Source organism: Rhinatrema bivittatum, chromosome 4, assembly GCF_901001135.1.
Source record: "Rhinatrema bivittatum chromosome 4, aRhiBiv1.1, whole genome shotgun sequence".
NCBI classification, from domain to species: Eukaryota; Metazoa; Chordata; class Amphibia; order Gymnophiona; family Rhinatrematidae; genus Rhinatrema; species Rhinatrema bivittatum.
In genome coordinates, this window is record NC_042618.1 from 313,445,784 (window position 1) to 313,469,943 (window position 24,160).

Genomic DNA, 24,160 nt, shown 5'->3' on the forward strand with positions numbered 1-24,160 from the left:
CCAGGCTGCCCAGTGAGTAGTCTGCTCCAGTCAGGCTTTCCGGGTAGCAGTCCTCCTGAGTTACCATCCCAGGAGAAAAGGGGTCACCTAAAACAACAGTAACACAAGAAAGACTTATTTAGTATATATTGTTCTTTCAATAAGTCCCTGGAGGAACCAGGTTTCTTCTTGTCTGCAAAAGCTATGACCCTGTGGCAAATGCTCCCTAGTCCACATATCAGGAGCTCTGCTTGCAGACTTGAGCTTGTTCGTAGTCTTTTTTTTAACAAAAAAAATCCCCTCACAAACAAGTTTAAATCCACATGAATCAAAGGGAGGAAAAAAGTATCTGCGCCAAAATACCTTTAGAAGGCTTCATAGGCTGTAGCACAACTCACCGCTACAGGCAACAGCTTTCCCCATCCTCAAACAACATAAAGCCACGAAAAAAAAACCCAACAGTCATGTCCTCCTCCGTGTGGCTGGTTGGCAATTTAATCACACCAAGCATCCCAGTATCCTCCCTCCTCCCTACTCAGCAGTTCACCTGTGTGTATCTAATTCCCCAAGATCCCGCTCCCCCCCCCCCCCCCCCCCAGTCGGTGGCCAGCCCTCTCTCCCCCTTCCAGTTGGTCTCTCTCAGAATCTAAGAGCCTGGGAGATTCACACCTGAATCTCTCGGCTTTATTATCTGGGTTTGCTTCTGTCTCTCATTGGAGTTATCCAGTCTGGGTTTTCCCTGCTGGCCAAGCAGGGAGTCTCTTCACAGTTGTTAGTTTTGAATGCTGGTAGCTAGTGATCTTTTGGTATAGGAGGTTGACTATTTTTTAATTGTTTATTCATGGCTTTCTGAGGGCCAAGCCCACACACAATACATGTTACAGTAGGCTAAATGTCATATGGGTTCCAAGTGTCATTTGTATTTTGGAGAGAAGGGGTTGAGGGAAGAGCAAGGCTGCTGGAGACCTGGGGGGAAGGGAGTGGGAGAGGAAAGGGGACTGAGGAAGTGAGACTGCTTGTGACTGGAGGAGGGGCTGGGAGGGGAGTGGAGTTGAGAGAGCGAGACTGAATCCCCTGTTATAAATGTCACCATACACCAGTGGGAGAGAGTGATATGGGTGCAATTGATTGTGTTCATTACATTCAGCATGCTAGCTATTTCAAAGAAAGCACACTTCATCTTCTTCCAGTCTGTAAGCTGCAGTGGGTAGTTGATGTACTCCCTGACTCATTTCATCAAAGCCTTCAGTACCTGGCTGAAATGCCTTGAAAACGATGACAGGTCCATGTGAGCCATCACAGCCACTGTGTTCTGGAATGAGCCAGTGGCAAGAAATTGCAATCTGTTCCCTCTGTCTTCCTTACTATAAAACTTCTGCCGCTTTAATTCTTAAGCCCACCTTCAAAATGTACCAAAGTACAAAACAAAAATGTATGTAATCCATGTTTGCCACAGAAAAGCTCAGAGAAGCAACTGCACGCAGCACCACAGTGGACTAAAATGGCCACCAGAAACATGGGTTAATTTTTACTCCTGCCCTAACCCCGGCGTTAAATTTCCTGCATTAAAAATCACACACGGAAATGTCTCCCTGCTAATGTGGCTCTCTGCATGGCTGTGTAAAAGCTAGTCACTTTGTTTAACTGTGATTTGCATGCCCTCATGCTAAGCATACTGTGGGATTCGTAGCACAGGTTTTTTCAGCACTAAAGCGCATACTACATACATGAGTAAGGTTAGCGCCAAAAACCCCACACTAAAATCAGAGTATAAACCTGTGGTAGGCTCAGTGCAGGTTATTGCATCAGCCCCACAGTGAATTAAATAATGGATAGAAGTAGATGGCTGAAAAAAAGATTCATCAGACATCCAGCCACTACCAACAAAAATGTGGTCTAAAGTGTGGCCTAGTTTATGTGCAGGTGAATGGACAAGCCAAATGCATCCCACAGCACACATACATGTTAAAAAATGATCACAACTGGATGAAATTGGAATGACATCCACGTGCAGATTAAAATCATCCAACACAATGACATACCTTATTCTGCCTTGGCTGCTAGCAAACTATCAAAAAAGGCGGTAGCATTAGGGTGCAAATACTCTGAAGGACAATTCACTAAACAACCCCCAATTCAAGGTAGAGCACAAAAATGATAGTTCCAATGAAGAAACGTCCACCATTAGAAGAAGTAATTTGTGGCAAGAATGCAACATCAGGTCATTTGCACCACAAGTGTGGTAGCATAACATTTGTTAACAGGCTCCTCATCAAATCAGGAAGTAGGACAGGCTTTAAAAATGGCACACATATAATCATTTTCTTGTCAAGTAGCTGGCAAGTCACACAAGCTTTTGATAGAAGGTACAACCTATATATCCATTCCCGGCCATCAGCACCAATCATGTACGTGCTGCTTGGTTCGCACAATTCTTTAATGTATATTCTAGACCAATTGTATAAATCCTGCTTGCGATTCTGCGAGAACAGCAAGATGGTGAATACTGTGGATCACAATATCATCTTGCAGGTGCAATTTGTCATATATCCTAAAGCAAAGTAATAGGGTCTGATCAACACTGCACCCCTTGGGCAGGCCATTTTGCAATCCCCCAACTAATAGTGTATTGGGCAGGATAGGCAAGCAACTTTAAAGTGCATTTTAGACACAGCTGTATAAGCAGATGTGATGGAGGCGATCTTCTCATCTTGTGTACTGTCTGAGGATGGCAAAGGCAGTAGAGATAAACAATCTGCAGTAACAGTTGCAGTGCAAGGTCTGTACTTTATCTCACATGTGAAATCGAGATTTTTGCAGACCAGCTGGTAATCCTTATTCCTGCTCTTCCCAAGCCTTTCATGGATTGTGAACAGTCTGCATTTTGAACTTGCGACCCAAATACATTCTCCATTTTTCCATAGCCCACACACATGCATGAGTTTCCTTTTTCAATGTAGGATAAGATTTGTCTGCCCCCTATAGTGTTCTAAAAGAAAAAGCAACTGTCTTTTCAGATTTGTCTTCATATATTTCAGTGAGAACTGCTCCAAGGCCAGAGTCAGAGACATCTGTAGTAACTATGGTAACATTGGATCAAATAAGGACAAGGGAAGAATTTACACATTTAAAACTGGGTTTTGCATGTGTAAATGCACTTTACTCTTATAAATGGGCTTTTGAAAATTGCTACACTGTATGCTATTGAATTGTCCATAGGATTTACCCTCATAAATACACTTTTTGCGCCTTAAATGGGCTTTTGAAAATTGCTACTGTAGTATGTTATATTTAAGCGCAAACTACTTTGAAAATTACTTCCTTTATGTCCACATCTATTTGTAAACCCATGTAACAGCTGACATAGGAGTTCTACACAGAGGCATAATCAGGCAAAAATTTAGTATACCAAGATGTAAAGCCTAACAAACAATATAGCGTTTGTATGTCTTTAGGTGATGGGGAATTTGCAATTGTCTTGAAAAGATCTGGATCCAGTTTCAATCCAAACCAAGAGATAATGTGCCCCAGAATATTCCATTTGTCTGAATATGCATTTGGCCAGGTTCACCGTAAGTCCTATATCTGTTATGCAATGTAAGACAAACTGCAGGCATTTATTGGGTTCTGCTGGGGTCTGTCCAAACTGACAATGATGCCATCCAAACAACATTCTATTGGCTGATTCTTAAGGATTAGTGGCATTGTATTTGGAAATGCACTGGGAGCTTATACTAAATAATAAGAAATATGCTAAGATCTCTGCTATCCTCTTGTAAGAAGACTTGATGAAAAGGAATTTGTACATCAAGGGTGGAGAATAGCAGTGCTCTCCACAGTTCACTTCTGTATGTATAAGGGAGTGGATAGCTATCACTTCCGCTTGAATTGTTTGATTCCCTCAGGTCTACACACAGATGAATGTGTCCTGTTTTGTTTTGTTTTTTATCACAACAATTGGTAAAACCCACTTAGAAGATCAGTGTCCTCAATGATGTCACTTGCATTCGATTTTTAAGTTCCTGTGAGACAGCATCCCTCTTAGCAAAGGGCAACGCAGTTTCTGTTGCACCGGCCTCAAGATATTATCTTTATGATTTGCACAGCCCAATGCAGCCTCAGCGCTGTTAGCTATTTCAGATGCAATGGGTGCCTGCACTGCAGTATTGCTAGGTGGAACCGAGGTAATACTGCCATTAAGTACTTGCATATACAGTGCAACAGTTATAAACCAAGGTTTCCTGAGCAGGGGGGAAGGATAACGTTCAAGGCCCTTAGCATTGCAAATACTTAAGATCCAATTCCATATTAATGTATGCAGCAGTGATTAGAATAGCACCGATGCGTTTATCAGTTTCTATACAATAAGAAAAATACTGGAAGCTGACTTGGTTTCCAACATTACTTTTACTGAATTGATGAGAAATGATGAAAATGTTCTTTATAGCTTTATCTTCATTCATATGTAACCCCATTTCCAGTTGATTACTATGATTCCCAGCAAGCAGTATACCTACTACAATATCACAACATGCCAAGCTGTGTCCTCCCTCATCTAGAGAGAAAACACTTGCAGAGATCCAGTGATTCCCAACCCAAATAAAATCCAGCACCTTTCTATAGGTCTGGGCCTAAAATTAAGGGGTTAGATTCTGGGTGATCATCTGGCACAAAACCATGCTTGCTAGTAGTTGGTTGATCACCGAGGCCCTTTCCCTGATAACAGTAACCTTGTTGTGGCCAGGAGACTTGTGTTCCAGACGTGTTCCAGTTTGCACCAGTTAACAAAGCCATTTTCTCTGACAGGTAGAATATTTTAGAGTCTTACCACTCCTTGTTAGGTCACACAAGGTGTGTTTCCACCTGTTGTTTTACTAAGTGCCTAGAACATATGGTTCAGTTAATCATCGCTGAAGATGTGGCAAAATAGCCCCCCCCCCCCCCCCCATCAAACCTGCACCCTTGGGGCATGAGGAATATTGTCAGCATAAACAGGAGTAGTCACCCACAAGTCAGATCCCTGCATCATCAGTCTAATAAGCATACTGCATTGCAGATGCATGAAAGGCATAATAGCCAGTGCATACAAATACTTGGACAAGGGGAACCCTTGATGCAGTACTTAATCGTGTGCCAGAAGTGCTATCAAGAATAAATTGACCTTTTCAAGGCACTCTGCAGAACCATACAGGAAGTAGAGAAGCCCATGAGGTATGGCCAAATTTAAATGCCTAAAGGGTTTAAATGAGGTAACTGTGATCCACCCTGCAGAACATGTTCTCCTGATATAATGTGAGGGTACAATTGACAACCCAGTCTTGCAAGGAAGATAAATCAGATCCCTAGACAAAAAAGATGTTATTGAATATGGTCCAGTCCAGGATCCTGTAGGACTGGTTGGGATGAATCACATTGCCTAGCACAGTTGTGAGCCGCTGCAAGATCACTTTGACTAATATCTTATTGTCTCTGCATTGCAGTGAGACTGGATGCCAGTTCTTTACTTTGCACAGGTCTCTCTTCTTTAACACTTGCAACTGCACAATAGCAATAATTCTCTGATCTAAAGGGCCTTTTCTAAGATCTATAAGAGATCAAGCTTTAGGTTACTCCAGAATTCCACCATCAGCCTATCAAAATGTCTGGAGACTTGTTAAAGGGCATCAAATAGAGAGCCATCTGTCTAGTTTCTCTTTGTTGCCTTTGAGTTGATGGGACCTGGAAAGTAGAGCACTGAGTAGAATTTTCAAGCTCTCCATTGACTGCTATTTGAATCTGTGAGTAGAGATTCATCCACAGATAGCAGGCAGGTCATCTGCTTCTTGGCTTCCATCCCCTTCTCCAAACAGTAGAAGTGCAAGCCATGATCCATTTCCTGGAGGATCTGAATAGGTAACTTTATTTAAGCCCCTGTTCCTGATGCTCAACAAGGACCTGGGAGATGAGTTTCTTGCAGTATAAGTGTAAAGATTCTCTTGGGAGATCATGTGATGTGGTGAGCTGGAACAGCTGTGTCTGGGCTAGCTCTGGGTGCCGCATCTCAAAATCCCCAACAATCTACCATTTCAGACTGCTTCAGAGATCTATCGATGAATGATATAAATCTGTTTATGTTGCTCACTTCTTTCATGCAGAAATTTCCCTCCTCGATGCCTCCAAGAAATGCTAAAAAGGAAAAAGAAAAACCTCGAGGTCCCGACAGCAAGATGGTGGTGGTCATCGGAGGGCCCTCCAGAGAGGAAACTGGAAAAAGTCTCCCGCTGCATACGACAATCACAGAGATTAAAGAAGCAGTAATAGCAGCCTTGGACAATAAACCTACAAGCATATCCATGCAAATAACAACCTTACAGGCATCGCTTTAAGAATTTGCCCTGCAAATCGACCAGATAGAAGGAAGAACCTCGGTTTTAGAGGACGACCCAAAAGGTCGCTTCGATGGAGAAATCAATAAAGGAACAGGCAGACAAAATTGTTGACCTGGAGAACAGATCACTTCTGTCTAATCTCCATCGCATTGGAATTCCTGAGTCGATTGAGGAAAGCGCTCTACAAGGGCTTTTAGTTGATTGGATTCCAGAGGCACTAGGTCTACTCGAGCTGAAAGGCTCCTTGGAAATTGAAAGAGCAGACTGTTTAGGTGCACGCACAGTAGCTGCTCCGAGACCCAGAACTGTCATCCTTAAAATATTAAACTACATGCATAGGCAACGGGTATTGCTAGGAACCCTGGAAGGTCTCAGAAGACCAGATCTGCTCGCTCCCAGAGAGGTGATGCCCAGGCCAGGGCCTTGCCTTCCAGAAGGGCTAGGATGTATGTGGTCTTGGTGGTCACGTCTGGGAAGTAAGCGGGTTGCAAGCAGAAATGCATATTGCATTGATTCAGGAAACCCCGATATATTAGTGGGTTCCCTGAGAAGCGTGGCGGTGCCGGCAAGGGCACAGTCAGCCGAGGAGCCGGCGAAGAGGTAGAGGTATTGAGCTTGATAGACGTGGTAGTGGCAGTTACAGTGATGTCTAGACGAGAGCCCAGGTAAAAACATTTGTGATGTTCTCCAGCATGTGGACTTTTGCCACACTAGGAGGAGGTGTTCCCGGGGTGTATTCAGGTCGGAAGAGGAAAATAGCGCGCATAAATTACATTTTCAGATCTACATGGGAAACGTATCTGCAGAAAATCAGATGCAAATGTCTGGATATACTTTGTCCCCGTGGCAATTTTCAAAGTAAGCATATGCACATGTTTTCACTTTGATAATTGGGGCAAAGATTGTGGGAAAACCTACCTACAACAATGCAGGCAGGCTGAGAATGGTCCTCTTGGTGCTTTGCATAAAACACAGGTCTCTGAACCATATGACTATATTATATTTATTGTTATAAAAGTTTAATACTGCTCACACACTAGTCTGTTGCTGCTCCTTTTCTAGCGATTCATGAGATTTTCCCATTTTTATATTGTGCATATTTCTTGGTGTGGGTTTATTTTTTCTTTTTCTCTTTTTGATTCTCTATAAAACCCATCATGTGATATGATGATGATAATGAGGTACTTTCCCTTTCCTTTTCTTGCTTCAGATACTCAGCACAGCTGGGAGAGCAGGTAGCAGATCTGCATCTGCACAACCAGAGGCTCGGGGAGAAGCTGAAGAAAGAGAGAGGCACAGTTGGTAAATGTTATCTAGAATATACAGTATAATAATTATGAGGTAGATATTCAGCTGTTTGAATTAGCAGAACTTCTTCAGTGATGTCAACTTTGCTGTTTGTACCTCCTAGATTATACCTGCTATAAAGTTAGCTGTTTATCTGGCTAATTTTTAAATAGCAGAATATATTCAGTGGCACAGACCTACTTATCTGGCTAACTCTCTCAGCTGGATGGTGGCTGAATATCTACCTCGTAATTTGAATTGATGAAACGTAGAGGAGTTGATTTGTACAATCACTCTCTACCTAGTTCAAACAGCAGGAATTCTTCAGTGATGTCAACTTTGCTGTTTGTACCTCCTACCTCCACTTCGAGTTAAAACTGTTCCCCTCTTACAGTGATATAAATAGTAGAGTGACACATTGTTCTCTACAGAGTTTCTCTCTCTCCCCCCCCCCCCCCCCCCCACTGATCAGCTCATGAAGCAAAAATAGCACAGGTGCGATAAATCACATCTTATGGAAATTACCACCAGGTGCTTCCAAACCCCTGGGGGGGAGAAAAGTTTATCTCTCTGTGCAGAGACAGTAAATGTGTAATTTTAGCCAGTTAGAAGGAGTGATCTGCCCAGCTAAAGGAGGGTAGAAGTTCCCCTGGCCTGGCATCAGACATTCCTGTACAGATTGAGAAGTTTGTATAAGAACATAGGCCGTGGTGCTGTAGATTAACTGGTGTGCCATGCTCATATATTTTCAGCAGTAAAAACCTTTAATTTGGACATTAACGCACATCCAGCACACACTATCACATACAATTACCCTTCTCACAGGGACAAGATCAGGAACACAAGGTGTGTCTCACCCTCAGCACTCGAGGCCTTGGTAGTAATCTCCCCCCTCCCCACTTTGTTCAAGCCAGCTTGGGAAGGCTCCAGCCCCAAAGAGTGAAAGCAATACTTTTATGGACTCATTTGGTAGCAGTCCGCACCCAGGGGTGGAGTTACACTTAAATGGCTCAGACTGAAAACTGTTCAATCTTCTATTCAATCTCCAGTTTGAATCCCGGCTTCTCCTCACTGTGGAATGGTTATTGTATCAGAACATAGTCTCATATCTTTCCTGGAGTCTTTTTACTTTAGATCTCCTTATGAAGTACCAGATGGGCACTTTCCTCTCAAGTGCAACATACCTGAGCCAGCAACAAACACACAGGTCAATACAGTAAAGTGCGGCCACGGTTACCCTGCTCCTAACCCGCTTTCTACCCACTTTTCGGCAGCGTTAGTCCAACCCGCGATACACTATCCCCTTTAACCTACTCTTACCGCGTCCTTAAATCACCGGATAACCCCTTCCGCCCACGGCATGTATATTACATGTAAACGATCGAATTAGCTATTCCCTCCCATATAGTAACGCGCGCCCCGACTATCACTTTTTTACCCTGCCGTTTTGCCACGTGTTTAACCTGCTAACTTGCTGCCTACCCTTACCCCTGTGTTAGAGGCAGGGGTAAGGGTAGGCGGCAAACTTTCCCCCAGCCCCCGCTCACCTACCCTGGCCGCGTCCATGGGTGCTGGTCTCCGGGGCAGCCCCAGTCTTCTCCCCTTCTCCCGAAGCAACGAAAGCGGAAAAAAGCGAAAAAAAAAGTTGCAAGAGAGAGAGGGGAGAGAGGATGGGCAATCCTATGCTCGGGATTGCCAGCCCTCTCTCCCCTCCTCCTGAAGCAAGGCGCGAAAGCAGCCTTGCTTCGGGAGGAGGGGAGAGAGGACTGGCAGTGTAAAGCAACGAAGCGACTTACTTTTTTTGCAGCCCCCCTCCGGAGACGGACATCGGCGAAGACGGACCGCGGCTCCCCTGCCTCTGGAATTTGTTGCCAGAGGACATGGTTAGTGCAGTTAGTATAGCTGTGTTTAAAAAAGGATTGGATAAGTTCTTGGAGGAGAAGTCCATTACCTGCTATTAAGTTCACTTAGAGAATAGCCACTGCCATTAGTAATGGTAACATGGAATAGACTTAGTTTTTGGGTACTTGCCAGGTTCTTATGGCCTGGATTGGCCACTGTTAGAAACAGGATGCTGGGCTTGATGGACCCTTGGTCTGACCCAGTATGGCATTTTCTTATGTTCTTATGTTCTTATACCCGCGAAGATGGATGCCTGCACGGGCGAAAGCGGCCCCTGTGCGTGCAATTGGGCCGCTCAAGGCGTGACGTCACGACGTTTGGCATCACGGCATGTGACGTCACGTCTTGAGCAGCCCAATTGCACGCACAGGGGCCGCTTTCGACTGTGCGATGCGTCCATCTTCGCGGGCAGCTGGAGGCAGGGGAGCCGCGGTCCGTCTTCGCCGATGTCCGTCTCCGGAGGGGGGCTGCAAAAAAAAGTAAGTCGCTTCATTGCTTTACACTGCCAGTCCTCTCTCCCCTCTCTCTCTTGCTACTTTTTTTTTTCGCTTTTTCGCTTTTTTTTTTTCGTTTTTTCGCTTTTTTCCGCTTTCGTTGCTTGCTTCGGGAGGAGGGGAGAGAGGACTGGCAATCCCGAGCGTAGGAGAACCGTCCACTTTCTGGTACCTGTCATTTCAAATGTCATTTGAAATGACATTTGAAATGACAGATACCAGTATGTCCGTGAAGCGTTAGGCCAACGCACCCAGGATACTGTATAGCGCTCTATACAGTAAAATGGGTTGCGCGGGCCTAACGCTTCACGGATGCTTCTTAGACGCAGCTTGCATTTGCAAGCTATTTACATACAGTATCAAACGGTAGGTGAGCTGGACTGTGCGTGCGGCAACCGCGAGTGCGCCCGGCACTAACGCAGCTCTTCCTACCGCTCCTTACTGTATCGGCCTGTTTGTTCCTAATACCTTCAGCTCCTGCCCTGTAGAAAGGGTCAGGACTCCGCTTCTTAGATAAAAAACCCTTAATTTCTCAGGCTGTTCTTAGGTGAAAGACACCTCTTCCCAATAGAATAGTAAACTGATTTCCTGGTTCTAAGGGCACTTAGTTCCTGGTGGAAAACAATAGTCTTTGACTCCAAAGATGGGGAAAAATAAACCAGAGACAAGAAAAGGAGGAAAAAAACTCCCTTGCCTCAAAATGAGGAGAAAGATATTTATAGAAAAACAACTGAAGATTGAAACTTCTCCGCATCGGGTCACCATCAGGTCTATTCCTTGAAGAAGTGATAGCACACTGCTAGAGTCTTCCCTACCCCTTGATGTAACCTTACACAGGGATGCCCCAATCCTCTATGAAGGGTAAAACAAAGCTTTCCCAGGGAAAAATCTCAAAACTTAGGACAAAAAGAGTAAACACACCTTCAAATAAGTCAGTCTGTCGGCTGCCTTCAGGGGAAAACACCTACTTACTTCTCTCTTCATTAAGTTACAAAAATTAACAGACAGAAGGCAGAGAGCTCCTGCCTCAACAAAATCCAAACTAAAATCCATGAAAATTGATGGTGCTTGAAGATAATTAACAGCTAGAACACACCATCTGCAGCTCCCACATGGAAGAGTAAAACCCAAACCTCTCTTTTTACTGAATTTTTCTGAACCTCCCTAGCAGGTTGGTACACTCCTTCAGATAAGGAAACCAGAGGTTCTTTACATTTCATGAACATATGCACAAATAGTTTAGGTATGAAAAAAAATGTCTACATGTAATAAACTCCCTTTAGTATAAATTTTACTGGTTATAGAGTAAATAGCATTTTTAAACAAATAAATAAGGCAAGTAAGAACATAAGAATTTGCCAAACTGGATCAGACCAAGGGTCCATCAAGTCCAGCATCCTGTTTCCAATCCAGGTTACAATCACCTGGCAAGTATCCAAACATTAAATAGATCCCATGCTACTAATGCCAGTAATAGCAGTGGCTATTCCCTAAGTCAACTTGATTAATAGCAGTTTATGGACTTCTCCTCCAGGAATTTATCAAAACCTTTTTTTAAACCCAGCTACACTAACTTCCCTAACCACATCCTCCGGCAATGAATTCCAGAGATTATTTATGCGTTGAGGGAAAAAGAATTGTCTCCAATTTGTTTTAAATGTGCTACTTGCTAACTTCACAGAGGGCACCCTAGTCCTTCTATTTTCTGAAAGAGTAAACAACCAATTCACATTTACCCATTCTAGACCTCTCATGATTTTATAGCCCTCTATCATATCCCCCCTCGGCTGTCTCTTCTCCAAGCTGAACAGCCGTAACCTCTTTAGCCTTTCCTCATAGGGGATCCGTTCCATCCCCTTTATCATTTTGGTTGCCCTTCTCTGTACCTTCTTCTGTGGAACTATATCTTTTTTTGAGATGCAGTGACCAGAATTGCACATAGTACCCAAGGTGTGGTCTCACCATGGAGCGATACAGAGGCATTATGACATTCTCCGTTTTATTCACCATTTCCTTCCTTTTTTTGACCACCTGTAAAATTTACATATGAAATGGGAAATAATCGCAAGCTCTTGATGCTTATAAAACAGCATATTTGCGTGTACATGCTATTTTGGCATGCAAAACTACTTTGAAAAATGTATTATTTATTTATTTATTTAACATTTTTATATACCGGGCTTCATGCAGGATTGCATATCAGCTCGGTTTACATTGTAACTGAAAAAAGACATGCATAAAGAACGCAATTTACATAGAACAGGGACTAAAAATCTTGGAACGAATACATGGGTAAAATTAACTTAACATGGTATAAAAAATGTGAAAACTGGAAATTATCTTGATTGTGAAGTGTTATGTTTCAGGTTTGATTGAGAGTCTATGGATGGAATGTTTGCTAGTGCGTGGAAGATGAGGTGCTTTATTAACATGATTCGAACGCTTGAACAAAAAGCCAGGTTTTTAGTCTTTTTTTGAAGTTGATAGGGCAATGTTCTGACCGGAGATAAGAAGGTAGCGAGTTCCAGAGAGATGGACCTGTATGTACTCCATAGTGAGCACTCTACAGCTAACACAGAAATCTGGTCAGAAAAATCACATTCCTAACTTTATCCAAGTATATTCAGCAGGAGACTTGTGTATTTAAGTCCCATGGAATAGCTCAGAAAAGTTACACATTTAACTTTTCTCAGATATTTTATTGCTCACTGGCTCTCTGAATGTTAACCTCCTTGTTTTTCAGACAGAAAAATACACTTGGGGGGAGGGGCATACATATACATGCACAAACAGAGATTAGACAAAATACAATGAAATGAAATCCAGAGAGCTCATTTCAAGATTGCATGCCAGACATCAGGTAGAATATAGAATATAGATTTTTAGAGAAGATAGAAAAAGAATGGGAATTTGCAAAAAATGACCATGAATTGATATTGTCAAAATAACATTTTATTTATAAATGCAAAATTCAGGAGAAAGAGCTCATTGTAGATATTTTATACAGTATGTAGTTTTCAAAAAAGTGTAATAAATGGGGGCAATTTTGAGACTGCTCACAAGGCTTACTGGACCCCATGGGCCTGCATTCTCAATTTGAAAGGTAAACCTTGCATGAGTTTCCTTTTGAAAATTGCACCGGCTGCAGAACCGGGCTGCTTTGGAGCAGGTGCAAATGCTTGCAGTGAAAGTTGCACTAGGCTTTCAAATGAAAGCCATAACCTTTCCTCCCCCTCCCCTGACCTTCCTCTGCTCTGTGTCTGCCCCTGTCTGCAGACAGGTTGTGCACCTACTTTTACCTGCAACCATGGCTAGAGTTTTTGATGGGGGCTTTTTCCTACATGGGTGTAATGATTGTGAGCTCTTATGCTGTGGTGTGGTTGACACAGCCTAGTAGCGGACCTACAGCTGACAAACATGCCCTGAGCTGGGACAAGCTGGAGCTTTGCCTATACCAGCTCTGTTCCCTGCAGGTTGAGCCCTTGGGTTTTGGGGCCGGCAGAACTTAGGAGGGATCCCAGGGCGGTCAGAGAGTCCAGAGACGGGCCAAGGTCAGGGCAGGCAGTAATTGGACAGGTACTGGATATGGGCCGAGGGTCAGGGCAGGCAACAAGCGAGAAGTAGTCAGTATCAGGACAGCAAGAGAAGGACTTGAGAGGATAAGGCTGGAGGCAGGGACACGACGAGCAACACACACTGCAGGAAGGACTTATTGCTGAGGCGTCTGCTAGGACCATAGCTGGGGTTTAAATACCCAGCTGCGTCGACATCATCAGTGGGCTCTGCTGCCGCTGTTCCCGCTGCGGGGCCTGCTAATTCCTGCTAGGGTTGCCAACTGTCCAGTTTTGGGCCAGACAGCCAGGTTTTCAGGCATTCTGTACAGTGTCCAGTCAGAAGTTCCAACCGGACACTAAATGTCCGGTTTTGCAGGTGGATCCTCCTTTTTCCCACAGCTTCTTAGAGGAAGAGAAAGGCAGGTCAGAGCCTATCGGAGGAGAGCTGTGCTGTATCCCTGCCTCCTTTTCCTTGCTGTGATTGGACAGCACAGGGAGAGGAGGTGGTGCACAGCACAGCCCTCAGCTCCCAGTGGTTCTGCAGATACACAGACACACTGTTTAGGCAGTTCACAGGCAGGATCTAAAATGTATGCAAATGAGGGACTACCATTCCCCCACCCTACCCCCCAGTCCTCAAGTGTCCAGTCCTGGTCTATGGAAAAATTGGCAACCCTAATTCCTGTGCACGCGCCTAGGAGGAACTCGAGGAGGCAGGATGGTGGCATTGATGCTGCATCAGTGATGGGAGTGTCCTGGGCCTGTGGTGGTGCTGGGGGAGGGGGGGGGGGGGTGATTGCAGCCAGTCACGGTAGCCTGCCATAACCAGCGAACATAACAGTGGGTAAACAGCTGTTTACCCACGTAAAAAGCTTTGAAAATTACCCTCCCAATAATCATGCACAGGACAATTTTCAAAGTCATTTATGCAAAGCAAGTCACCCGCCTAAATCCTCCGCGTGATGCTTGCCCTCCTGTCATGCAGCTAATGGTACTCACGTTATTCCACTGCACAGGCCCACTTAGTGTCAGTGAGAGAAGGTGTTCCCAGGGGCGTGTTTTGTTTGGGGGGAAGGAAAATAATGCACATGTAGATTGCATTATTTTCAATGAAAAAAATGGTCACACAAAAAAACGGGGGCAAATATCTGGGGGTTTTGTACCCTGGGCAAATTTCAAAGGGGAATCATGTGTTGACTTTCACTTTCCATCTAGAGGCAAAGTCCACGGATGAAAGGCACCCCCAGACTTTATCCTGATACATACAATTTGAAAATTCTTCCCTTAATACTTAAAAAAAAAACTGCTAGTTTGATATTTAATAGATAAGGTAACGTTTTGCTTGTTCCCTTTCTGACAGGCAGATGCTAGTGCCGATATCTCCTGCAGCAGGTTTCACGTGATGCAATGCTTTTCACGCTACTTGAATGTCTCTGGCTGCTGCTCGGCTGGAAGCTGTTTGTTGCCTTCAATGACTCTGGGTTTATGGTTTTAATCTACGATTTGGGTTTTTGTTTTTTAAAGGTAAAGGCACCGGGCAGTCAGAACCCAAGTTCATAGACAAGTTTGGGTTTCATGTCACCACCTGTTGTGGATACATCCCGCAGGTAAGGTTCTGGAGAATATTCGTGCTTTCCTTAATCCCTGCAGTAGTGGCAGCTTCTGACTTAGATTCAGGAGCTCCTCTGCTCAGTATTTTACATGAAAGTGCTGCGCCAACAGGGAAAGGGAGCTGGAGAACTTCAATAAGAAAGTCAGGCTTGCGTATATCTGGGCACTGAGTGTAGCAGTGTGGGTAGGGCTGCAGAATACGGCAAAAGTGTATATGCCAAATAAGTATCCATAGAATGAGCTGAAAAGGAGTCAACATTCCAATGTTTAGTCAAACCTGAAATTTTGAATGGGATCCAGCAGTCAAGGATTGGAGCGTTAAGGTTTTAAAATAAGCATTGAGGGGCCAATTCATGCCTCCCGCTCAGCTGTGGGTACTTTTTTGCACATGGCCTTTGCACCAGCTTCCAAAGTAAAAGCACACTAGGGTCGCTTGCATGCCCCTAGCGCCTCCTTGACAGTGGGAGCCCGCAAGCGGTCAGCTTGCCCGCCAGTTTAGAAAATGGACGCCAAATTTATCGGCGTCCGTTTTCCTAATCGGTGCACAGCCAGGGGTTTGGGAAACGGACCCTTGTTAACTGAACATCTGTTTCCTGAACCGGACTGCCGGCATTTTTTTATTTTTATTTTTCAAAGTTTTTGAAAAAGTTAAAACGATATTAAGTAGGAAGATGTACAGAAAGGCAATATTGCATAAGGGGATTAAGTAGCGCCTATACAACCCATGTCTAACTACGGGCTAAGCAGTGCGCTCGGCTGAGTGCACTCTATTGCATCGGCCCCTAGATGTGTACTTTTCTACCCTGACCTAACCCCGCCCCGGGAATGCCTTCACTATAATGTGGGTAAAAAGAACATGGATTGTGGAACTATGCTCGTACTTTTGCCTGCACACTATGTAGTTTTCAGACACCGGATTTCTGTGGATAAAAGGCTTTTCACGTGAAGAGATCACTTTACAAATTGCATCTAAGAAGGCACTTTTAGGCCATGTGCACCGCAACCAATGCAACCGGGCGTGTTGTTTCCCTTTGAAAATGATCAGATGCCCACGCACTTAGCACCTGCTGATTGTGCGGGCAGCCAAGTAGGGGCAAACTAGTGTGCATACATTTGAATTTCTCATGTACACATGCTGTTTTACTCCCCTGACCTAAACACAATCACAGAAATGCATCTTAACCAGGATAAAAGTTTACACGCTATGGAAGGCTGTACATACTTTTATCTGATAGAGGAGAGCAATTTTCAGCCAAACTACTTTATCAGCATAAATGTCTTTGTCAAGTGGTTTGCTAAAAACCCTGGTCCCTTGCGCTCTTTTCTGCACAACACAGAAACTCCAGCTGTTATTGATTATGTATCTCCAGGGCTTCAGTATACATCTCTAGCATGCAGGTGGAGGGTCAGCCTTTGCTTTTTATGTTGATGCATTTCCTAAAGTGGTGTATTTTGCTCCTCCTGCTCAGGTGAATGATTGGCAAAAGGACTGGGTTACTTTCTACACCAGGCAGAGGATCCAGCCCCAGATGGAGATGATTGAGAAGGAATCAGGGGACCGGGAGGCACTAGAGCTTTGGTCTCAGCTTCAGGTGAAATAAATATTAATTATATCTCCCTCTGACTCTCTCCTCCATACACACACATATATATAAACCCCCACATATATATATATATATATGTATATGTATATATATACACACACACACACACTCTCTCACACACATATCTACATACACACAATAACAGAAATACTCATTATTTGCCCGGATTAGATTATTCCCTCTAGGTGTTCCCATTATAGGCAAGAGTGTAACGTTTTGTTTAATTGAGTAAGTATGCTGATATTAGACCCAGATTTTGACATAGATATCTGTCTGGTGCCAAATTCTGAAAGCACCGTCATGCCATGCTGTAATCCACAGCAGCAGCAATAGAAGAAAAAGTAAGTGTAGGACCTGCATGCTCTCACAGGCCCTGAGGCAGCTCTACCACTCTTATAGGTTTCCACATAACAGGAAGCCCATGAGAGAGGAAGGCCACTGCAGGACCTATGAGTGTGCACAGGCTCACAGGCCCTACACTGAATGTTTCTTGTGTTGCCGAGGTAAAAAGGGATAAATGGGTGAATGCATGGGAGAGGGGAGGATCTGGGCAGAGGCACTCTGGGGGACCTATCCTACCATCCCATATGCTCCACTCTCCCAGGAAATCCTCCTTGGAGGAAGGGAGACAAGCACAGGGTAAAACAACTTTTATTATTGTTTAGTTTAGATAGTCTATTATTTGTCACAATCCTGGCTGCTAGAATGCTCTCCCTGCCAGCAGAGGTCCTCATTAAACAACACAGTCTCCTGTTCTAGCCACCTACTTGATGGTTCCATGTTGCAGCAAGGCCAGCCCAATATAACCCTGCCTCTCCCACAACTATGGGCCTCTTCATCGAGTCACTTTGGCTCCTTGCATTGGCCCACCTTGCCTTGCCTTGCTATTGCCTGTGGCTGCCTTGCCTCACATTGCCTTGTGGCCTCCTTGCTTTCTTGCCTTGACCTGCAGCCTTTGGGCCTTCTAGTCTCGTCTTGTCTTGCCTTGTGGCCTGCTTAGGCCGCCTCCTCTGTTGCTTCCTTGTCTTGTGTAGTCCCACTTTTTGTGGGGGCCACCTTCCCAGTGTCGGGGTGCTTGGTATTCACAACCCTGAGATGGGGAAACAGTTCTCCAGGGTTGAGAGCTGGGGAGGGGGGGGGGGGGCAGGGTTTCCTGCAGGGCCAGTGCCTGGCCGAGAACACTCCATCCAAATGAAACACTTTCCAGTTTCTAGCTGTGCTCCAAAGAAAATTTAGTTTAATTTAGAGTCTTCAGCATTAAATATATTCACAGTCAATAGGATGCAGGTAGAAGAACAACTTAAATGAAATCACAGTTCAAAGAAAGCTTTAGTCCTCTCTTCACAAACTCCCCTCAAGAAGATGGTTTCTTGGTATAGCAACACAAGCTCTCCAGTAACTTTGTTACTTCTCCCTCCTTTGTCCAGGCTAGTATTTTCTTCCACTCCTCCACGAGATAAATGGTTACTCACTGGAACTTCTGTGACTTCAAGATTCCCCAAGCCCAAGTCAGGTACTCTAAGAACATGCCATACTGGGTCAGACCAAGGGTCCATCAAGCCCAGCATCCTGTTTCCAACAGTGGCCAGTCCAGGCCATAAGAACCCAGCAAGTACCCAAACACTAAGTATATCCCATGCTACTGATGCTAGTAATAGCAGTGGCTATTTTCTAAGTCAACTTAATTAATAGCAGGTAATGGACTTCTCCTCCAAGAACTTATCCAATCCTTTTTTAAACCCAGCTACACTAACTGCACTAAGCACATCCCCTGGCAACGAATTCCAGAATTTAATTGTGCGTTGAGTGAAAAAGAACTTTCTCTGATTAGTTTTAAATGTGCCCCATGCTAACTTCATGGGGTGCCCCCTAGTCCTTCTATTATCTGAAAGAGTAAATAACCGATTCATATTTACCCGTTCTAGACCTCTCATGATTTTAAAGACCTCTATCATATCCCCCCTCAGTGTAGGGTCCTAATCCAGCAGAGTCCTTACCCTAGTAAGTCCAGGGGTAACCGGCAGCTTTGGAGCAGTCTGTCACCCTTTTATTTCCTTATGCATCTAGGGATTTAAGTGGAAAATCTCTAGCCTCACTCCTGGCTGCTCCCTTCTGGGATCCCTCAAGAGGATTTCAGCTCCAACCAATTTCTTTCAGTGAAATCTCAAACAGCCCCTGACTCTAGGAGAGCCAGGATTTTTTTATCTCCCCTCATTACCAGGCCCTTGAGGGGATGTACCCCCCCTTGTCTGTCAGAGATTTGAGCGATACCCCTAGACACAGAAGATGTCACATGCTCTGGATGTTTCCCCCCCTTACTGCCAACTGATCCTGTGCACTTCCAGCAGATGTTTACTTACAGGCCGATTCAGTAAAGTCTGCGGGAGAGTGGACGAACGCCCGCTCTCCCGGCGCGCGCACCGGCCACTCGTCGGTGTGCGCGATACAGTATGCAAATTAGGTGGTGCATCCATAGCGCCTCCTTTTAGCCCGGAGCGGCGGCTGTCAGCGGGTTTGACAACCGACGCTCAATTTTGCCGGCGTCGGTTCTCGAGCCCGCTGACAGCCACGGGCTCGGAAACCGGACGCCAGCAAAATTGAGCGTCCGGTTTTCAGCCCAACAGCCGCCGGCCCATTTAAAATTTTTTTTTTTTACTTTTTTTTTACCCTTTGGGACCTCCGACTTAATATCGCCATGATATTAAGTCGGAGGGTGCACAGAAAAGCAGTTTTTACTGTTTTTCTTTGCACTTTCCCGGTGCCGGCAGAAACTGTTAGGCGCTAATTTATTAAAGCAAAATGTGCGGCTTGGCTGCACATTTTACTTTCTGTATCGCGGGGAATACCTAATAGGGCCCTCAACATGCATTTGCATGTTGAGGGCCCTATTAGGTGCTGCGGGTTGGACGCGCGTTTTCCGCCCCTTACTGAATAAGGGGTAAGGGAAAACGCGCGTCCAAGAGCAGGTTACAAGTGCACTCCGTCTTAAATGTAACTTGTGCATTAGTTTCTGTTTTCCTGTGTTTGTATATTCATTGCCCAGTTCTTGTGTTCTGTCCTGTCCATTCCTTGTCTTGTCCAGTCTGGTCCTCCCTGTGGACTTTTAGTTCCAGCCCCTTTCTCCTTTTCTAGGCCTTGCTTCCTGTACCAACACTTGTTTCCAGCTCCTGTCTGCCACATCTACTGCTTGTCTCCAGTTCCAGTCCTTGACTCCAGTTCCAGCCTTATCTACAGTTTCTGTCTTGTACCATGAAAGGAAAGTCCTGCCAACCTCCAGAACCTGCGCCCTCAAGCCAAGGGGGAGGGGGTTGGCCACGCAGAAGATCTTGTCCTGCTCTGTCTTGAAGCCTTATACCACTCCTGCTGGGGGAATATCTGAATCCAACCTGCCTGGCCGTGACATTATTGTTAACTTTGATCATTACACTTTGGCTACCCAGGAAACCAGCCAGCCACAGATTTACAGGGAACCATTAGTTCTGTTATGAAGTGGGCAACATTTTGGGGAGGGGGAAGCCTATTCTGAAGGGATGGGCACCACCTTAACCAGGGTGGAACCAGGCTATTGATGCTAACCTTCAAAAAGGAAATAGAGCAACAGAGCGAGAGCAACATTTCACCTAGAATATAGGAGAAAGCCGACAGTTGCTCAGGAGTGCATGGTTCAGAGGGAGGTATCTGCAAAGCATACTAAAATAATAGGGCATCCTACTACTCAAAATGTCCTTTCATGGATTAAAAACCGGTTAAAAGACAGGAAACAGAGAGTAGGATTAAATGTTCAATTTTCTCAGTGGAAAAGGGTAAACAGTGGAGTGCCTCAGGAATCTGTACTTGGATCGGTGCTTTTCAATATATTTATAAATGATCTGGAAAGGGATACGAGTGAGGTAATCAAATTTGCGGATGATACAAAATTATTCAGAGAAGTTATATCACATGCGGATTGTGGTAAATTGCAGGAGGACCTTGCAAGACTGGAAGATTGGGCATCCAAATGGCAGATAAAATTTAATGTGGACAAGTGCAAGGTGTTACATATAGGGAAAAATAACCCTTGCTGTAGTTACACGATGTTCGGTTCCATATTAGGAGCTACCACCCAGGAAAAAGATCTAGGCATCATAGTGGATAATACTTTAAAATCGTCGGCTCAGTGTGCTGCAGCAGTCAAAAAAGCAAACAGAATGTTAGGATTGGTGGATGTGTGGAACAGCCTCCCAGTGGAAGCAGTGGAGACAAAAACAATATCTGAATTCAAGAAAACAAGGGGATAAGTACAGGGGATCTCTAAGGAAGAGATGAGAATTATAATGCTAAATTAATGGGATGGATGATTTACCAGTAGTATATGCTTCTATCAAATAGTAAAGTTCAAGCAGTATCTGGAGTGGCATGAAGGGCCTGAGAAGTGGTGCAGCAAGTGTGCAAAGCAATAGATGACCAGGGCAAGAAAGTCACCACAGAAAGGGGAAGCGATTTACAAAGAATCTCATAGACAGCTGGAACCAGGCCTGGCACCACTGGGTGTGCAAACTGTGCAATTGCACAGGGCGGCAGACCTAGAGGGGCGGTGTCAGGAGCAGGGAGAGGTCTGTGTTGCCACTGGTAGACCAATCCCACTGGTGACCGAAAAAGTGGAAGCCTGTGGTGCTGCCGGTGGGATTGGGTCCACCAGCAGCAGAAGAAGCAGGAGGCCCATGGTACCACTGGTGGTCTCGATCCTATTGGCGGCAGAAGAAGCAGGAGGTCACAGCAGAAAAGGAAGTCCGTCCAGCAATTCTTCCTCATGTGCTGGTTCTGAGGTAATTCAACACTCGTGGTACTAGCACTTCCTGTATTCTCATCTTGCAATGCATGAGATGAGAATACAGGAAATGCTAGCACCGTGAGTGTTGAATACCGCGGGGCCAGCACATGAAGAGGAGGTGAGGAACAGCTGCTCTTCACAAAGAAGAAGGTATAGGTTGGTAGCAGGGGAGAAGGAATGACATAGATCCTGACTGTCTGGTCTGTATGTGTGTGTGTATGAATGGGAGGCTGCCTGTGATGAGTGGGTGTGTGAATGGGAGCCTGCCTGGGATGGGTGTGTGTGTGACTGGGAGCCTGCCTGGGATGGGTGGGGCTATGCATGTGTGTGTGTGCACATGCTTGCATGGGAGCCTTCCTGGGATGGGCAGAGAATGTGTGTGAGAATGGGAGACTGTCTGGGATTTGGGTGGATGTGAATGGGAGCCTGCCTGAGGTGTGTGGGTTTAAATGCAAGCTTGCCTGGGGTGTGTGTGTGTGTGTGCGCGCGCATGTGTGCGAGAGAGAGAGAGAATGGGAGCTGCCTGGGTTGTGTGTGTGTGTGTGAGTGAGAGAGTGAGAATGGGTGGGTGCTTCAGGTGGATTCCAACCTGTTGCAAGCTTTAAATAGGCAAAGATGCTCAGCTTGCTTGCATGGAGAAGCAAGTCTGTATGGGTATTTTTCTGATTCAGTTTTCAAAGGGAACATTTTTCTTGTGAAAATGGACAAATTCCGTGGGTAAAAAATACCTGCAGACTTTACCCTTCTTTGCCCAGTCTTAAAATTGCCTTTCTAGTATTTTTATTCCATATATGAAAAAGTGGATTGACAAAATGATGGGACTTGTGTGTATTCAAGTGATACCTGGAAGAAATAATGCAAATTCTCTTTGTTGGAGCTGCTACCTCATTTCTACCCAATGTTGTTCTGGATTTGTAACATACCAGGAGATTACCCTTAGCTGTGCACCCCAGAAATATTTTTTAAAATTAGGCATAGTCAACTCTCCTTCACATTTAGGAAGAGAGTAAAGTTTAAATGCTATTCTACCATTTACCATTCTACAAAATATAGGAAGCCAATTCACCACCTCAGTCATATATCACTGCGATGAGTCTAGAGTTTGCTTTGTCTACCTGCTGGGAGATCCTTTCCATCTGGGGCTGCCTCGGCTATTATGACATCATCCAGGGGCAACCCTCTTGCAAAGGTGCCAGCTGCATGTGCCAGCTGCATGTGCACGTGCCAGCTGCATGTGCTTCGGCACATGCAGCTGGCACGTGCCGAAGTCATGCACCAAAGGGGTACGCCCCTTGTGCAGCTTTTTTGGGTTTGCTCCATTTCAGAGACTAATGGTGAAGAAGCAGAAGAAGAGCTCTCTGGGCTTTCCCAGCAAAGATAGACGCTTTAAATTCAGAACCCCAGTCAATTCTTGATCAATTTTTCAACCGTGTACAACGTGCAAGTGCTCAAGAATTTGAAGGCTCAGCTTTCCTTCTTCCTGATTTATCCATCTTCTTAAGCCCTGACACCAGACCATCCTTAGAGAAGAGGGTTGTGTCTCTACTGATTGGGGTAACTTTGTTATTCAAGATGTATCCAAAATGCCTGCCCCTATTGGGCCCAGGGTTGATAGTTGGAATGGTGGTGATCCCCTAGTTCATCTGGTTAATGCAGCTAGCTTTAAGAACATAAGAAATGCCATACTGGGTCAGACCAAGGGTCCATCAAGCCCAGTATCCTGTCTACAACAGTGGCCAATCCAAGTCACATGTACCTGGCAAGTACCCAAACATAGATCACAAGCTACTTTTGCTTATTAATTTCCATAATAGCAGTTGCCAGTTTATGGATTTAACCTCTAGGAACTTATCCAAACCTCTTTTAAACCCAGTAACACTAACTGCTGAAACCACATCCCCTGGCAATGAATTCCAGAGTTTAACTATGCACTGAGTGAAAAAGAATTTTCTTTGATTTGTTTTAAATGAGCTACTTGCTAACTTCATGGAGTGCCCCCTGGTCCTTCTATTATCTGAGAGAGTAAATAACTGATTTACATTAACTTGTTCAAGTCCTTTCATGATTTTGTAGTCTTCTATCAAATCCCCCCTCAGTTATCTACTCTCCAAACTGAACAGCCCTAAATTCTTTAGCCTTTCTTCATAGGGCAGCCATTCCATGCCCCATATCATTTTGTTGTCCTTCTCTGCACTTTCTCCAGTGCAGCTATATCCAGTGCATACAGTATTCAAGGTGCAGTCTTACCATGGAGCGATACAGAAGCATTATGACATTCTCTGTTTTATTTTCCTCTCCCTTCCTAATAATTCCTAACATTGTGTTTATTATTTTGATCGCCAAAGCACACTGGGTCGACGATTTCAATGTATTATCCACTATGATGCTTAGATCTCTTTCCTAGGTGGTAACTCCTAAGATAGAACCTAACATTGTGTAACTACAGCAAGGGTTATTTTTCTCTATATGCTTCACTTTGCACTTGTCCACATTAAATTTCATCTGCCATTTGGAAGCCCAATCTTCCAGTCTCACAAGGTCCTCATGCAAT

The 24,160-nt window shown here is 44.7% G+C and overlaps 1 protein-coding gene across 3 annotated transcripts in view; it reads left to right on the forward strand.

Moving 5' to 3' along the window:
• Positions 1-24,160, forward strand: part of LOC115090776 (ketosamine-3-kinase-like) — a 120,067-nt gene that overhangs the window by 74,112 nt on the left and 21,795 nt on the right. For all 3 annotated transcript variants that reach the window (XM_029600277.1, XM_029600276.1, XM_029600274.1), the window contains 3 exons: positions 7,558-7,649; positions 15,109-15,191; positions 16,665-16,787. In XM_029600277.1, the coding sequence (XP_029456137.1) occupies positions 7,558-7,649; positions 15,109-15,191; positions 16,665-16,787 (298 nt within the window). The remainder of the gene's footprint in view (positions 1-7,557; positions 7,650-15,108; positions 15,192-16,664; positions 16,788-24,160) is intronic.